At 42.0% G+C, this 19038-nt stretch overlaps 1 protein-coding gene across 11 annotated transcripts in view; it reads left to right on the top strand.

The window, feature by feature from the left end:
• LOC102454172 (contactin-4) overlaps positions 1-19038 on the top strand; it is a 749532-nt gene that overhangs the window by 624367 nt on the left and 106127 nt on the right. For all 11 annotated transcript variants that reach the window (XM_075938683.2, XM_075938684.2, XM_075938682.2 and 8 more), the window contains one exon: positions 4717-4867. In XM_075938683.2, coding sequence (XP_075794798.2) covers positions 4717-4867 — 151 coding nt within the window. The remainder of the gene's footprint in view (positions 1-4716; positions 4868-19038) is intronic.

The raw sequence follows: 19038 nt of genomic DNA, 5'->3' as shown, positions 1-19038 counted from the left end.
GTATATTATACAGTCCCATTTAACCAGGTGCGGTTGGCTATCCCTTCGTGCCTTAAAAGACTTTCAAATAACAGAAGCCAACTAGCCTGTTTTACAAGGATCCATGAACTGAGCCTCACCCCATCACTTTGAAGTGAAATCTTATCTCCTTATCTGCAGAAGGGAAAGCGGATGAGACTCAGGAGTAGCTCCATAGTATTTCTTGGCAGCATAAAACTGATATGAGATCAGAATCTTTCCTAAAGGGACTTCCAGGAGGTGTATGTCAGAGTCAGGGATAGAACTCATGTCTCCAGATTCCTTGTTCTGTACTGAACTAGAAAGCTGCCTTTCCTTCCTTCAGTTTAAGCTTGAGAGTAGCTAATTTGCTCACTGACATTGCTGGGAAAGTCCTTCCATCAGAGAGAAAATAGGGGACCAATAAAGAGGTCAGATTGCAAGCAGAATTTCAAAGGTGAAACTAGAATTTCTTATTAAATGATATAGTTTAAGGAGTTTTTAAAAAGAAGGTTCATACTACTGTTTGATTTGCTTTGTCCTTAAGAACAAGGCATGAGGTGTGTTCTGCACATCACATTTCAATGTAGGGCATCCTTTTATCAACCTGAGAGATGCCTACATAGAAGGAAAAAAAACCTATTTTCATCCTGAAGATTGTCACTGTTGCTGCTCAAGGAAAGTACAATCATGTTCAACAAATTAGGCTTCACAGAGATAAGATTTATTAGGTATGTTGCCTACTGTATAAAAGAAATCCAGATAAAGCCACTGATGCTTTTCCAGTCTGTTCAGCACTGTTACACAAATGAGCCTTGGAAGGTAGGCAGAACCTAGCATGAGCTCAAGTCCCAGATTCCTCTCTGCATACAGGCTCCACTTGGCATAGGGAGCATGTCCAGCATGTCTCAGTAATCTCTGGACGGTAGAAATGGCCTTTAGGAGCTGTTGGCAGCTGATGTCATTTAGAATAGCTCTGAGACTGTTTTCTCATTCCTGTGGACCGGACAAGTTCACAACCAGCCCTAACATCAGGAGTACAAACACATGGCTGAAAGTTAGTGTTGGTGGGTGTTCTTGACAATAGCCCAAGAGAGCACAGAGAGGAAAGAATATAGTGCAGTGGCTTCCCATATCCCTTCCAGAAACATGAGGAGATGGGCTACAACAATAGTGGTGAGCAGGGACAGCCCTAAACTAGCTGCCAACAACTGGTGCCATAGGCGAACCATGCAATCGGCACCCCTACCTCCAAACCCCTCGATGATATTGTGCCACCATTTGTCGCCCCATTTAACTTGGCGCCCTAGGTGACAACCTAGTTCACCTATATGGACGGGCCGCCCCTGGCAGTGGGTTTAGATGCATTTTACCTTGATACTTTACTTCTTAGAAAATCCTGTTCTTCACAAGGTCAGCTTCTCTCAAAGCGGCAAGCAAAAATCCTTGTTTCTCTAGTCTGCCTGCCTCTTCAATAAATCCCTACACTAGTATGACACTCTGCCTCCTTATACTGCATTATGTCGCATTTCATCAGGCCCTGTGCAAAATATAATAGAAGCAAATAGTGCCAGGGATCTTTACATACAGTGTTTTCCATTGTCCCCAAGCTCAAATATAGAACAAGTATGAGAGTGCTGCTCCGTACATAACTAACAAAGGCCTTAAAGTACTTGTCTTTAACAACCTGCAGACAGAGAGAAAGATATTGTTAATTCTATATTGTCATTCTTCCTCTTAATGTTGCAGTGTCTCTGTGCTGTTAAGGAACTGATCTTCCTTCTAAATACAGGCCAATTATTTGTTCCAGAATAAATTCTTGAATGGAAGAACTGGTAGAATATTGAAAAACCTGCTTTATAAGATGTATTGGCAAATCCCAGACCTGAGTTTAACTCTCTGTGATTCCTAGGCTTGTCTTATATGTTCACAAATAGCTTTGGCTGTTGCTGAATATTCACTCTTTGCTGTGTAAGTCATAGTAGGCTTTGTGGGGATTTTCCCTCACACAAAATGACAATTCTCCAATAAATGTGGTGCTCATTATTTTCCAGTTTAAAAAGTCACAGCTATCGCCTACCATCGGGAAGTAAAAAAAAATACAGTGTAACTCAGGCTGCCATACATAGATAGGCCCACCGATGGGGTGGGGAGGGCACCAGAGCCAGGGCCTCTAAATCACAGCCAGAGCGCCACGCACCAGGCTGTAGCCAGTTCTGACAGTTACCTGGGGAGGGGGGGAGGGATCACGGTGCAGCACGCTCCAGGCAGTATTGAGGACCGGCTGCCCCAGCTCCGCCCCTTCTGTCTGAGGCTCCACCCCTTCCAGGAGCACAGACCCGGGCCCTCATACCTTGCCCAAGGGCCCAGCATCTCTGTTGGCTCCCCTCTACATAGAACACATGTATAACAGTAACAAATAGGGAATAGTCAATACAAACACTTTGCAAACAAACCATACCTTGAACATCAATTGACTAAACTGTTCAATAAACATGTATAAGTAACTGATCTGTTCAAGGATTCCTCAGGTCTGGCCCACGAAAGCTCATCACCTATTAAACAAACTTGTTAGTCTTTAAAGTGCTACATAGCTTTTCCTTTTGTTTTAGCAAGATCAGACTAACACGGCTACCTCTCTACTACTATTCACGGATTGATTTCCAAATTTTTCAACAGAAAAAAAGGTATATTTTATTTTAAAGTTGGTAATTAATATTGCTCTCAAAGAGCAATGTGATCAATTCTGATATATGGTCCTCACAGTGCACCTTCTATTTTGAAAGGTTCTTTGGCTCCAGTGTTGTTTTTCAGGTGCTTTAATAATCTCCTATATAACATACCTACTTTCAGCTATGCCAAAATGAAACTATCCATGATTACAGAAAAAAGGCAGGACAACTCAGAGATTAGTTGACTCTCAGATTCACAGAAACTGAAGATCAGAGTTTTCTTAGGTCATATAGTCCCCCCCCCCCGTCCCCCCCCCCCCCCCCCCCCACTCAGCATGTAATTATTCCTTACACTATTCTTTTTGCATTGGGAGGCAGAGTGGATGGCAGAAAATTGAGTGGCAGAGCAGACACTTGAAGAAAATTGAATTTCTCATGGGTTCTACTCTGCAGTTTTGTGCCACGCTGCTGCTTCAGAAGCATTTTAGACATAAGTCGAGTTTGACTTCTATGTTTGGGGGCTAGGTAGCTCCAGTCCAGACAATGGAGTTATGCATGAGGAGGGCACATTTCATGCTTTCCTGAAGATTGGAGTTTGAAGGGAGGGGGAGGGGGGACAATGCACCTCCTTCCATTCCTCTCCATACAATACCCATGTATTTAGATCATTATGTATAACATTTACTTGATGTGACAACAGTGAACTAAAACTCTCCTGAAGTAGCAGGATAACACAAAACTGTAAAGCTAAGCCAAATCTTTGGGCTCATTTCTAGAATTACGTGCCATAAAAAGAAAATGTCACTGATTTTTGGCCATATAGCATTTGATGACCAGATTTGATGTATTACCAATAGAGCCCTACCAAATTCATGGACCATTATGGCCAATTTCACAGCCATAGGATTTGAAAATTAGAAATTTTCACATTTTCAGCTGTGTAAATCTGAAATTTCATGGTATTATGATCCTGGGCTCCTGACCCAAAAGAAATTTGGGGGGGGGGGGGAGGGTGCAAACCTGTTGTAGGGAAGTCATGGGATTGCCACCCTCACTTCTATGCTGCCTTCAGAGCTGGACTCTAAAGGCAGTAGTCTCAGAGTTTCCTGCAACCGCAGGAGGTTCCAAGATGTAGAAGTGGGTCTAGATGTAGAACTGATTTCCCCTGTGCTGCTGGGAACACCCAGGTAGGGGCTCTTCACTTCTAGTCCTGGCCAGCTTGGGAGGGACAATACATGCTCTCTTTTTGCAAAGCTGCAGAAAGCTCTGCACCCCATGCCCCACACTCAGCCGCAGGAACCTCTAACAGAGGTCCCAGAGTCCTTCAGCAAGGGGAGGCATCTGGAGGTGGATCTATCTGGTCTCTCCTCACCCCCAGCAGCTATGCAGGGGTCCTGTCCCTCCACTGCCCCATCAGAACTAGGAAACCCCTTTTGATGGGGCGCTTCCAGCAGCATAGGGGAGATACAATCTAACTCTACAAGTCTCCAGCTGCAGGAACCTCAGGCTGCAGCCCAGTCCCAGACAGCATCCTGCAGCAAGGGGAGGAGCCAAGAGGTGGGGCTTGTCTGGTCCACCACCACCACCAGAGCAGTTTGCAAAGGAAGGACAAGTCTCGTCCTTCCCCTGCCCCATCGGAGCTAAGAAGCCCCTTTGATAAGATATTCCTAGGAACAAAGAGACACCAGATTTCAGGGGAATAGAATGAAAAATGAATGTCATAACTCTTAAGAGTCAAACATGGTCCCAAAGCACTGTATTACAAAATATAGCTGTATGAAATGTATTGTGGACTGGTCCATGGTCTTTTGGTTTTGTTCCCTTTACGTTTTTCTACTAAATATATTTTTCCAAATAATTTAAGCTTTTAAACACAGAGGCATCTATTTTCCTCATCAATATGTATGCAAAGCTCCTGATGCTGATAATTATGGAAGTTACAAATGTAAATTGGTGAAAGGATATACCAGAATATTCTAATGTTAAAGGAAAACTGATCACTTCTTTCCAGAGTGAATTCTAAGCTGCTTCTGCTTTTCTTTTTCAGCTGTGGGTCCGGACTTTTCCAAAACCCTCTTGAAAAGATTAACTCTTGTTAAAGTGGGTGGTGAAGTCATCATAGAGTGTAAGCCAAAGGCTTCCCCCAGACCTACTTATACTTGGAAGAAAGGAAAAGAGATCCTAAGAGAAAATGAGAGGTAATCTCTGAAAGTAACCACTAGTTTTATTAGCTTGCTGCAGCCCATGGGCTTTCTGCAATGAGAGCTAAAATTATCATTAATAGTTTCCAGGAAATGACTTGCAAATAAATATGAAAACAGCATGTTTTCATGAGTGGTATTTGGGGGTGAGTCTTCTATTCCCCTTGTGTTCATCCCAGTCTCTGCAAACATCCCTACCAAGAAGCTTATCGAGTAAAGATACTGTTTAAAGAGCACATATTTTGCCTTTAGATTACTCAAAATAGTGTTCGTTCTTTAAAAAGATTTTCAAGGAGATTCAATTCCTGAACCTCTTTTTACTGCAAATTACTCTCCCCTTGTAAATTATTCAATCTCCCAGCACACATCAGTTATTTATGGTCAATAACTAGTTTGGTAATTATAATGTCTAACTTAAAGACAATACTTTCTGAGTGGCCAAATCACATTTATTTTATACCAGGGATGATATTTGCAACCAGCCTCAACATAGCCTCTAAATTTGCGCACACACATTTTGCATATGAAGTCAGTTGATATTGAATATTTTAATACCTGTGTCTTTTTCTATCCAATTTGTGCAACAGTTGTGCTTGCAATTGTGCACCAGAAAAAATTGGAAACCATTCTTTGAAATTTGTCTCTAGTGAATTTATGAGATTGTGTTACATGACAATTTTGGTGCTCCTTTATCAGGACAGAATCCTGAACTGCTAGCAGAGAGCTGGCATTGTATAGGTCTTAACATTGTTACCCTGAGTTCTATGTGTTTATTAAAATGTTGTCAACAAAAATATCATATTTACATTCAAGATTTCTGGTACTATTGGTTTTCATCTGCTCACAAAGATGATTTTATCCTTCATCTTATGGAATTTTCAGTCAGTCCTTGACAAAATCAGCAAATACAGAAGTGCCCAAATACTACTTTGAAAATATGTATCAATCTTTTCAAAGCTTAGAATGGTTCAGGTTTTGTTCACAATAAAATCATGCTTTGTTTTATCTGAACTGCTAACCTGTAATAACCCCATTCTCGTTATCAGTAGAATGGTATGTTGGAATTTAGGTTAATTTATGGCCAGATGCTGAAATTCGATGGTAAGACGAAGTTGTTCATTCGCTTGCAGTATCTAACCTTTATTTATTAAGCTCTTGCATTATGTACTCTTTGCTTTGAACTCTTGAGAGACCATTTTCAATTGGCCAATCATTTGGCTTCACTGTCTCTTTGATCTCATTAAAGTTGGTGCAAGTTTTCCTATCCTGTGGATGAAATGTAGAACTACCTGTATCAACTAGAATACAAGGCTAATTTAAGTTAAAGTTATAAAAAAAGGGCTCAAGATATATTGGGTTTTAAAACTAAGATACCTTGTTCTTCAGACAAAGGCTGTTGAGAATGGAAAATGTTAAACAATAAAGCCTTTTCTGTCTGAGAATTGTGAGCTCACTCTTCTTGCATTCTGCTCTAATCAAACTCTGTGTCTGGATAAGCTTTCCTGTGCACATTTTTTTCATGATGTGTGGTGGCAGAGTTGAGGGAAGAAGGGAGTGATGAAGGTAGGTTTGTTTGGATAGAAGGCTACTATATAGAAGGCAATGAACACAAATATACTTTTCTCATCTAAAGATGTACTCTCACTAAAGGTACGTCTAGACTACAGAGCTCTTCCAGGATACCGGAGGTACCCTGGAAAAGCTCTGCTGCATCCAAGGAACACATCTGCTTTTCTGAAAAAAAAATTCGGAAAAGCAGTCGTGTTTTTTCGGCATCCCTGTAAACCTTGTTTTACGAGGAAAAAGGGATGTTCCAAAAGAGGCTTTTTTTCTGACATTTGGCCCAATGTAGACCAATTGTTGGAAAAGTCTCTTTTGGAAGAAAAGCAGAAAAAGATACGCAAATTGAAGTTTGCGATTTGCATATCTTTTTCTGATAGAACGCTGTAGTCTAGACAAAGCCTGTGATACCCTGCTAAGCTCAGTTCTTTGGACTTCAACTTTATCCTCCCAGATGAAAATATGAATTAAAACATGAAAACTGTACTTTGACTCCTATAGTTATTATTAAAAGAAGTTTACATACGGAACAGCTAATCTGAAATGTTTGGAGCTAGAAAGTAATAGAGGCCATTTGAATTTAAGCAAGGGTGGTTCACCAAAATATTGCTCATCTATTTATAAAGGTGGCATCATTTCAGCTTCTAGTAGGGAAAAAAATTAATAGATGAATGGTTCAACAAGACACAGATTAATTGTGATATATTAACTAATCATTCGTAAAAGTCTGAGAAAATCACAGTATCACATATGGTCCATGTAACTAACCCATAGTCACTGGAGAGACCCAGGCAAGAGCCAGATGCAATTGTGGAGAAATAGCAAAGATAATGATGACTAATGCAAGATCTGACACATGGCATCATAAGGCATTCTTTTGTATGGACCCAAGTAGAATTAAAGTTCTTCCAATTATTTCTCCCAGACCTAATGCTTTAAAAAGACAATTTTCCTTCTAAGAGTCACATATTGTATTTATTAGTACAAGATATTCAGTTCTACATCTCAGCAGATAGGCTATCAATGGGATTGCAAGCTGCTTGAATACAAGATAAACTCTCTCTTCGGCAACATTTCATTTATTGTTAGAATGAACTTCAAACTCAGACTTTTAAAAGGCACTTAAACCATTGAGAGTTGGTTTTTCTTCACCCTACACCCCACATCCTGCTTTTCAGTTTTTCATAGCATGACTGTCTGTGCTCCTATACTCTTTCTGGTTCTCTAAGCGCACCCAGCTCAGTTCTAGTCTTTTGCACTTGCTTTGGGGTGGAAATATGCGATTCTCCCATTCTTAGGGCTCCTCTATGCAATGGGTTAGTATGCAGCTAGCCATTGTGTGGCTCTACAGTGCGCATGCCTGCTGCACACTAACTAGCCTATTTTCAAGCATACCAGCCATATACACAAGCCCTTAGACCAGGACCTAAGTTCACTACCCCATATACACTAACCAGTTACCACTCTGCATGTCCACATATATTTTGAACATCTGCTTGATCCTCTCTGTAGGAACCTCTTATTTTACAGCTGGAACAATGTGTCCAAGAAAAATGGATCTTAGAAACAAATAGCCTCTGTACACATTTTGGTTTGGCTAGTGTTCCCTTCAGGCTATGCTAGATAGGTTTTCCCTGTAAGTTACAGGAATAGAGCTGATCCAGTTCTCGTTCTACCAAAGCCCAGAAGTTCCAGCCCGTTTGTCTCGGTTTCTGAACCTACTTACCATAAACTAACAAGATGGTTTATTAGATGATGAGCTTTCGTGGGCCAGACCCACTTCCTCAGATCAAATAATGGAAGAAAATAGTCACAACCATATATACCAAAGGATACAATTTAAAAAAAATGAACACACATGAAAAGGACAAATCACATTAAAGAACAGAAGGGGGATGTAGGGGGGGGGGGGGAAGGAGGTGAATGCCAGTATCATTAACTCACTGGCATTCACCTCCTTCCCCCCCCCCCCCCCCCCACATCCCCCTTCTGTTCTGTAATGTGATTTGTCCTTTTCATGTGTGTTCATTTTTTTAAAATTGTATCCTTTGGTATATATGGTTGTGACTATTTTCTTCCATTATTTGATCTGAGGAAGTGGGTCTGGCCCACGAAAGCTCATCATCTAATAAACCATCTTGTTAGTCTTTAAAGTGCTACATAGTCCTGTATTTTGTTTCAGCTACACCAGACTAACACGGCTACATTTCTACCACTACTTACCATACTGGTCAATAGCTTCTCTGCTTACCAGCCAAGGTGTGACATCTTTTAGTGTTTCAGCCTGGGTTTTTTTTCCAGTCAGCTAGATCTTAAACTGAAAGTCCACCTCGTGTTCAGCTGCAAAACGCATACATTGTGCATTGCATTACATTGTGCATTGCAGTTAAAAACAGAAGAGATGCTGGCCATATCACTCCCTTGTGTACTCTTGGCTGTGAAACTAAAGTGCCTTTCCCCTGTCACCAGGATGAGCCATTGACTCAGGGGAACTTTGACTTCTGACCCGTCAGCAGGGCTTCTCCAGGAGAATGCCCCTGCAATTGCTTCAGCTCCATTGTTTGAGCAATTACACCCATTGATTCTCGATGAGTTATAATCAGAGGCCTGATTGATGTCTCTGCCCTGCAGGAAGGTGTTGAAACTGCCTGATCCCCTTGCTCAATCTAACATTTCATTTTAGAAGTCAAGCACACAGACTTCCACACACTGTGGTTTAGATCAAAATAGGCAATTTAATACAGAAGCCTTGTGGGCATATTTGATCTGACCCTGGCACACCAAAAGTGAGATTGTTTGTTTGCTTTGCCTGGAGGAGTCTCAGCACAGAACTCACTGCCCCAGAGGAAGGGGAGGCTAAAGTAGCTATAAGCCATTTTTGCATCCTCACAGTCCAGTTGCTGGATCAACTCCTCCCCTCCATGTAATTTACACAGCTTTAGGAGCCCATCTAAGTTGCCGCAGCCACCCTGGGCTACCCTATGGGGCAGCAGCATGGTTCAAAATCTGCGAAGCCATGCCATTCCCATCCTGCCTCAGCTCATCCCTATCCCAGGGATCGCAAGAGGCCCTCATAGTTAGGGTTGCCAGGTGTCCAGTATTGACCCAGACAGTCCTATATTTTCACCTCCTGTCCGGTAAAAAAAAAATCAGAAAATACTGGACACCTAAAATGTCAGTTATTTTCTGATTTTTTTTCTCTGCCAGGAGGTGAAAATACCAGACATCTGGCAACTCTACACACACTCAGCAACTGGGCCCGGCCCCCTCCTCCCTCTGACCGAGCCCCTCCGGGACCCCTTTCTCCTTCCTTCCCCCCCCCCCCCCTTCCTCTTACTCTGTGTCGGAAGAGAGCAGGGGAGCTCTTTTCCGACACAGAGTAAGAAAACAAGATGCTGGGTTTCTTTTTATTTTTGTATTTTTTTTTCTCAATAACTGTCAGGGTCCTTTTTTTGTGTTTTTGTTTTTTGCTCAACAACTTTGGCCTCCCCCTTTTTTTTCTCATCAGTGGTTTTTTTTTGGGGGGGGGGAGAGGTTCAGTATTTTTGGTTAAACCATCTGGCAACCCTACTCATAGTATAGTCTTATAGATGTCTTCCGCAGTGCCTGTGCCAAAGGAATTCTTTGACAGGAACCAGCCCATCTTAAACCCCTTTATGCCGCTGCATCTCTCTTACCACGCACAAAAGGAGCCAGAGCTGGAGTGAATTTTTGGGTTCAGACTGAGACTAAAACTGCCAACGGTCCAAAGGCTTGTGATAAATCCTTCATCAGCTGGTGCCTTTAAATCCAGGCTGGATGTCTTTCTAAAAGATATGCTTCTGCTCGGCCATAATTGGCTGAACTTTATACCGGACTGATTGGTGAAATTCTCTGGCCTGTATTAAGTAGGTCAAAGTAGTTTATCAGGGCAATCCATTCTTGAAATCTATGAAGAAAAAAAGCAAGTGGCTGAGATATTTTCATTGGAGGCTGGAGCCAGAAGTTTAGGGTAGCACATGAGAAAAGCTGTTTCCACAAAATTTCCAGTCTAACCAGCACTGTAGGTTTGTGAAGTTTGGATGAGTACCTGAACTGCTAAGCCCTTTTCCTAACTGAGCTTCAGTTCCGATGCTGTGAAAACTAATTGATGTGGACAGCCCTTCTAATTCCAAGAGGAATTATAAGATGTGTGAATGTGCCAGATCCCTGGGTTGCTTTGAATTCTGCCATGTCATGGCAATTGTTCAAGTTCTTACTTCTAGGCTCTTGTGACTTTGCAGACAAGAGAATAATATTAGGGAACAATGTCTAGGGGCTGCATTTAAGATGTGGTCTACGCTAGGGAGTTATTTTGTAATAACTCCCCACTACCAACCCTTTTATTTTAAAATAACAGGCTGGTTATTTTGGAATAATTACTCCTGCTTTCCACAAGAAATAATGGTTTTTTCAAAATAGTTATTTTGAAATAGCAGTAGTGTGAATGCTCCATTTCGGCTGTTTCGAAATAATTACTGTACTCCTCAGGTCATTCAAAGTAATTACTCCCCAGTGCTTCCTGTGGTTCTAAGTAGAGGTCGCACATCCACATTAAGGGAGCCTGCCTTGGACTACTTTCAAGGCTTCCCTGTAGTGTGGACACACTATTTTGAAATAGTTATTCTGGGAACTATTATTTCAAAATAAGTTATTTTGAAATAATTTCCTGGTGTAGACATGCCCTGGCAAAGTGATTTTTACCCATGAAAGCTTACACCCAAATAAATCTGTTAGTCTTTAAGGTACCACAGGACTCCTACTTATTTTTGTCTAAAGGCAAAAATAACATACACTGTGGGCTACTGGAAATCCTGCTCTAGAGGCTACTGCTATCTAGGAGGCAGAGCTAAATGTGATGCTTGTGGTTTGCCCAGAAGGTGCAGCCTATCTTAGAAATGAGAGTTTTATTGCTTTAGGTTTTGTATTTTTCTCTGGAGGTAGAACTACTGTGTACTGTGCCCTTAATGAACAACCTGCCCTGGAGGTATTGCTGACTGGTGTTTGAGAGCTGTACCATTGTGTTATTAGGAACTCTGCCCTGAGGTACAATTATATTATTGCGGTCATTAAAGGTAGTTCATCTCCATTATAATGGAAATCCTGCCTTAGAGGCACAACAGCATCAAAGTAATGTTAGCAGCCTGGTTCCAGAAGCTAAATTATATATAACTATAGCATAGATATAGCTATATTGCAAATTCATCCTTGGAAATAAGGACCGCTTCTACATAGCTCTGGATCCAGAGTTCATTACCTGTACTTGGTGCCACCCGAATGGTCAAATGCATTATTCACTGCCAAGAGCCTGTTACATTTTCTAAATGCAACAGAGAACATAATCCTTGTGGGAAACTTTAAATATGGCTAAAGCAGCCCAGTGGAGGATTTCACTGCACTAGAGTAACTCTTATTAATGCTGTGCTACCACAACAGCTCCCATCTTCCGAGTCTTCAACATAGACTATGTCTAGACTGCAGGCTTCTTTCAGAAGAAACTTTTCTGAAAGAGATCTTCCAAAAGAGAGCATCCACACTGACTGGACGCTATCTCGCATTTCAGCTGTGATTACTATGAATGGAGTGGCCACCTGGGCACCTGTGCTTTCTCCCCTGTCCTCTTCTTTTGAAAGAACTCCCTCTTCCCCACCTACACATGCCTTTTTCTGAAAGAGCTCTTTCAGGAAAAGAATTCTTTCTCATAGAATGAGGATTACCAATGTCAGAACAAAACCTCTGTTCTTTCGATTTTCTTTCGGACAAAAGCGATCGCAGTGCGGACGCAATTGAAGGGGTTTTTTTTGGAAAAACAGCTGTTTTTCTGAAAAAAACTCTGTAGTGTAGACATACCCAAAGGCTGTGTCCAGGACATTCTAGACTTTGGCAATTCCTGGTTCTCAGAGTAGACTCTTGGGACTCTGATCACCTGGCTAAATGTAGAGTTGTTCTATCTTATGCCAGGTCTCTGGATAAGGAATAGTAGGTTGCAGACTTTTGCACTACCCCCTCCCTCAAACAATTTGGCCATATAATTAATTAATTTTTCATAAGTATTTGTAGACTAGCAGCAGGGTCTGAACATAATCAACAGATCCCAGTGCAATAGGGGGAAGAGAGAAGATTTAGGCCCTGCCTTTCTTCTGCCTTCCCCCACCCTTTTTGAAACAGAGCCAGGCCTGTAAATATTGAAACAGTTAATGAAAACTGTGGTCAGAAGAAAATGTGAATTGAATCATGGTTACAATGGAAACTGAGACACATTCAGTCACTGGGCCTGATACAGCTCTCAGTTACACCAGTGTAAATCAGGGAGAACGTCATTGGACTTAATTGTTACCCCAGTGGGGAGCTGGTCTGAAAGAGGAGATTCATATTGTCAGGGGAGACTTTTTTTAAACGCTTGCATCTTTAATGCAGGTTTTTGATTAAGTTATTTTATGTTTCAACTTATTCCCTATTTGTAACAATTTTTTCTTATCATTAAATCCCATATACTGTTGGTCAACAAGACTGGGTGGGGGGAGTCATGACAAACTTGTTCCAATGGTGTTTCTTAATCCTTTCATAATAATTCAATTTCAGCTAATGCTACAATGTTAGATTTGCTATCTAAACTTCTGCTTTAAAATCTTTGTTTCAGGTGGTCTTATTATAGCAAGCTTTACATTTATTTTTAATTACAGTATGGTTCCTGCAGAGAACTTATTCTGTTACAATTAGATGCCTGATTCAGCTCTTGCTTTTACTGGTGTAAATCAGAAGTAATTCCACTAAAATCAGTGATTGTAGTGCTTACCCTTGGTTTACAATATAAAGGAGAGAGAATTAGGTTCTGGGTGACTACAGAAAAATCCAGGTGGTACATAGAGAACTGTCAACTAAAGCTCTGATGTTCACTCACAACCATGTCCATATTCCAAATTGAGACGAAATATGCTATAATTTAGTGTAATTATCCACCTGGACCCATGTTGTTATATCAGAAAGCATATAGCAAAATCTTTTTAAAATATACGTTCCCCCTTCATTTTAGCATAACTTTCTACATCCCAGATAATTATAACATGGCACAGTCCCAAAAGCTTGCAAGAAGTACTATATACACTAAATGGATAAGGTTCGGCATGTTCAGCCAAAGGAGCATTGTAGTTAGCACAATATGATTTATTAATCTGCATTACCAAATTCCCTGAAGCCTCAAGGTTGGTGTTTCTCTAAATACCTTATTGCATTTTGTGTGTGTGTTTGCAATGTTATATAGAAAGAAGATTTCTGTCTGAACTGCTCTTATTCCCCAGAATGTACCTCGCTGTTGGGGTGTGTCTAGACTACAGGGTTTTGTCGACAAAAGTGGACTTTTGTCGACGAAACTATACCTGCATCTACCCTGCCGCTGAATTCTGTCGACATAACATCGACAGAACTCAGCAGTTTTGTGGATGGCTGTAAACCTCATTCTATGAGGAATAATGCCTTTTGTTGATAGAGTTCTGTCGACAGAAGGTGTTATTGAATCTACACTGTTCTTTGCATCTACACTGTCCTTTGCAGTTTGCTTTGTCGACAGAACTGAATGTAGTCTAGATGCTCTTTGTCGACAGAAGCTTTGTTGACAGTATCTGTCAACAAAACTTCTGTCGACCAAAGCCTGTAGTCTAGATGTATCCTTGGTGTGAAATCATGGAACTGTGGAAGAGTATAAGACAAGAATTAGAGCATAGGTCCTGCAGGTTCTTTTTCTTGTTCTGCTCTTGATGACCTATGCCACACTCTCTTTCTCCCTCCTTTCATCAATGTAAATGCCTAAGTATCTGGGTTAATCACACTTGCCCACTTCACTGGCGAGCAGGGGATTATGAGGCTGAATGAATGTTTGCAGAGCATTGGGAGATCTTCAGATAAAAGGCACTGTATTAAATAGTAGTATTCATTTTAGAATGTCGGTCTGGCTGCACATGTATCAAAGTGTAACCCTCTCTCATGGCCAATCACAAAAAACAGAATTTGTAGTAACTGTCTAAATGGCAAATGCGACTCTCCAGACATTTCTGCATAGCTCCAGTAAGTAACCTTTGCGGGGATGATCCAAGAAGGGTTTAGCTAAAGGAAATTTTCCCCAAAGCCTCAGGGTTTGTGGTGGGGCTGCTGTGCAGCCATTCCTCTGATGTTTCTGTAACTGAAGAACATTAGTGGCACATGGAGCACTATATATCCTCTCTCTGAAAGAATTTAGAACAGTGGAACTGTATAATGATGGATCCACTCACTGCTCTCCACCTCCTAACTCCTGCTGTGTATGGCTTCTGAAGACAGGCACTACAGAGCTGAGCTCCACAGCACATAGGATGTACCCGATCTGCTTTCATGACGGTTCACAGCTAGTCACCCCCTGCCCCGCTACAGAATTATAGTGATTCATTTATGATTTAATACCTTCTATCCCGATGAAGGGGATGACCACATTTGGCCCTTATGCAGCCTTAGATTTTAACATACTCTCTTTCTCCAGGTGTGGGTAAGTGTGAAATCATGTCTTCCTTTTTCAGATGTAGAGTTGTGCAATAAGCAGAGAAAATGGCAAGAGACCTGGTGCTGTGCTTTGCAGGCATTCATCCTTGTCTCCATCCAACAGACCTCGAGTCCCATGAGCTTTTACAGTTACAGCACTCAGTTTGCCTGCTGATATAAAAACCAGAGCTTGTGCATTTCCAAACTAGTTAATTTTTTGCTAAAATAATTAGTACAGTATCTACAAAATTCCCAATGTTTTCTGAAAGGCGTTGAATTAACTGACCCTGTTACCAGACACACACATACAGTGGAACACAAAACTAACTTTACTTATATGCCAAAAAAATTTACTCTCCTCCCGTTCTGGCTCATGTTAAGCTCCTTTACCATTAGAACTCTCTCCTTTGTAGGAACATACAGTATGTGAATTGTTTATTCAGTTCATTTGTAAGGGAAAAAAGGGATAAAAAATAAATGGTGTTCAGAGCTGCTAGCAAAGAATGGGAAAGTCTCCAATTAAACAGCCGCTCACAAGGACTTGTATAATAGCAACATCTGTTATCTTAATTAAACAAGTTTCTTTATAAAGGGGCCTTCACTGTGCGCTTTGTTACAGCACGATCTGACCTAGATACTCCCGGCATGCTTGCTATCTTCATGGGAATTTTCCCAGTTGGGCCCATTTATGTTGTAGCTTTGACAAGCTCTGTGAAATATGAGCGCACAGGCACATGCACAAACACAAAACCATATTGTTCATGTCCAGAAGGTTTTTTTTAATGAAAACCGGTGAAAACAAAGAAATGCAACTTTCAAACTGATATTCTTCTGTTTACTCACTAAACATAGGTACTGCGGAGCTTAGAGTTCTGGTACATTGCTTTGTAAATGTATACAGGTTGAACCTCTCTAGTCTAGCACTCTCTGGTCTGGCAACATCTGTGGTCCTGCATGATTTTAGTTACTTGGATGTCCACTTAACATGGGTGTAGCCAAGATTCTCATGGTCCCATAAAGTTTGTTTACATCCACCAGTCCTTTCTTTCAGTGTTCTGTGCTGTTACTTAGCTCTAATTTACCTCTAAATGTCTTCTCAGAGCCCAGTAAGTAGTGGAAGTGTTGGTAATACTGTTAGGCACTATTGACCTTCCATGGTCTGGCAAATTCTCTGGTTCAGCACCAGTCAGGTCCCCAGGGTGCCAGACTAGAGAGGTTCAACCTCTACTTCTGTCTTATGAAGACTTGAGGGGGCAAGCTAAGGATAAGTATATTCAAATGTGCATGAGGGCCAGATTTTTAAAGGTAGTGGAAGTTAGGCATCTGTCCCTAAGTCCAATTTTTAAAGTAATTGAGGAGTGAGCCCAGTGCTTTTTTTGTTTAAAAAAAAAAAGTGCTGATACTCCAGGGGAAAAAGTTGTTGAGCTGTGACTGGAGGTGCTGGAACTGCGTCTGGAGGTGCCGGTACTGTGTACCAGGCAGTACCATCACAAAAAAAGCACTGCATGAGCCTATATCTTACTGAAAGTTACTTAGGCTCCTTACTCGCTTTGCTTGGCTTTTGGAAATGTTACCCATAGTGTCAGCATTGATGTTTGGATTTCACTGTATTGACTCCTTTGTGTTACTTAAACACAGAAGACCACAAATTGTATGAGAGTCAACACTGTGATGCAGTGGCACAACAGGCAAATATTACTGAGGGATGTTACTAACAGGAGGCCCATATGCAAGACATGGGTGGTAACAGTTACATTGTACTATGTGGTAGTGAGGACTCAGCTGGAATCATCCCAGGCAGAGCCTTCCCAAAAGTGGTGGGACCAGGGACTCTGTCCTCTCTGTAGCCACACCCCCATCCTGCCTCTTCCACATGGGGCCCCACCTCCAGCCAACATGAAAGCAAGAGCAAGCTGAGAGCCGCAGACCCTCCACCCACTTGAGGTGGGGGCACCAAGAGCATCCCTTGACCAGTGTCTCCTATTCTGGGCAAGTGGAGAGTTTGCAGATCACCACAGCTGAGCACACGGTTCTTATCCAGCCTGTTCTGGCTGGGTTATGGGACCTTGGAGCCACAGCCCAACCATGGTCAGAGCTGAGTGGCTATGCAACTGTGAGGAGTCATGGATCCTCTACCTGCCTGTACATGACCCAGGGGCTACTTTCAGCCACTCTGAGTAGGTAAAGGGTCCACAGCATGCCACCCCTGCTATCTGGGCTCCAGCTGCCAGCCTGGCTGGGAGGAACAGGGCATCGGGGGAAGAGGAGGAACAGGGAGAGGAGACCACGATGAAAAGTGGGCAGACGAGGTCCAGCCACTTTCAGAAAGTCTGAGGACCATGGTCCCCAGGATTTCCCTATGCCATCAGTGATGGCTGGAGCACTGTTTCCAGTTTTGTATTAAAAAGAAAGAGGTGAACATATTGGAGAGTCTGAGGAAGAGCCACAAAAATGTTTAAAAGTTCAGAAAACCTGACCTAGTAGGAAATATTGAAAGAACTGGGCACAAAGTGTGTATGTTTAGTCTAACAAAGACAAAGGGGAATTAAGTCTTCAAATAAGTAAGAAAAATAGTTATAAGGAGGATGGTGATCAATTGTTCTGCCTCTCTACTGAAGGAAGGACAAGAAGCAATTTCCTTTGTTTGCACCAAGAGAGATTTAGGTAGGATATAACAAAAAACTTTCTAACTATAAAGATAGTTACACTCTGGAATGATTACCCAGGAAAGTTGGATAGACGTAAGAACCAGTTAGATATATACCTGTGAGGAAAGATCTAGGTAGACTTTATACTGCCTCAGTGGGAAGGGACAAGCTTAGATCACTTTTTTAAGTCCCTTCCAGACCTACATGTCTAGTATTCTCTAGTTTTTCCATGCCCGCCTAGTCTCTGCTATAGTTACAGGTTTATTGAGCACTTCAACTAAACAGGAATCCCTAAATCATTTGACACTTACATTTCACCAATACTGTTAAAAGAAGAACATCAATCACATTCTGAGGTTGAAGTTGAATCAGATATTTCAGCTCTTTCTTGGTGTCCTTTCTTCACTGAGTCACCAATTAAATGACTTGCCCAGATTACCTCACCAGCCAGGGGCTGGAAAGGAATCCAGTCGTGCATAAGCACAGCACCCTTGACATCACTCCATAGGCAAAACAGGCCTAGGATCTAACAGGGTATGGCTACACTAGCCACTCTAGTTCAAACTAGGGTGGCTAATGTAGTCATTCGAACTTGCAAATGAAGCCTGGGATTTAAATATCCCGGGCTTCATTTGTATGTTCCCGGGCATCGCCATTTTTAAATGCCCGGTAGCTCAAACTACCTGCCCGCGGCTACACGCGGAATGGGGTAGATAGTTCAAATTAACACTCTTAATTCAAACTACCGTTACTCCTCCTTGCATATTTAAATCCCTGCTTCATTTGCAAGTTCGAATGTCTACATTAGCCATCCTAGTTCGAACTAGGGTGGCTAGTGTAGCCATACCTACAGAGACTCCCTTTGTCACTTGAATAGGGTTTTTCTGTAAAGAAATATACTGCTTATTGAAACATATAAGAAATGGCACAGTATCATATAAATTAAAGTTACCTCATCAACGCATGTTTTGAGCCATTTCTGATTTCTTGCTCCAGCTCCAGCTCCAGCCCCGCTGCCACTGGGCTTGGGCTTTGTCCCCCCTCAACCCACTGGCCCCAGGACCAGAGTTACTCTAATATGCTGCTGCGGGCTGGGCATGGAGCTCCCTAGGGATGCCGCTTCCAGACTGCTGCTAGCCACACTTCTGCCGGTCCAGCCGGCGGTCTCCAGAACCAGGGCTCCCCTGCCACAGCTGGCCACGGCTGGGGCTCCAGGCCACTAAACTCCCAGCTGTCTCCCACTCCAAGCTGCTGGGGCTCTTTGATCCAGCAACATCCATGGTCCTCCTGGTCCACAGAGTCCTGGATTTAGGAGGCCAACTTGTACTTTATTAGTTTTATCCTACTGCAATTCATTTTATTCAGAATAATGAATCTATTGACTGCTCATATTAATAGACTAAGAAGAATTTGGCCTGTTATTAGAAATCTAAC

Source organism: Pelodiscus sinensis, chromosome 11 (genome assembly GCF_052426305.1).
Source record: "Pelodiscus sinensis isolate ZL-2025 chromosome 11, ASM5242630v1, whole genome shotgun sequence".
NCBI lineage: Eukaryota > Metazoa > Chordata > Testudines > Trionychidae > Pelodiscus > Pelodiscus sinensis.
This window is presented reverse-complemented; position numbering and strand designations above follow the sequence as displayed.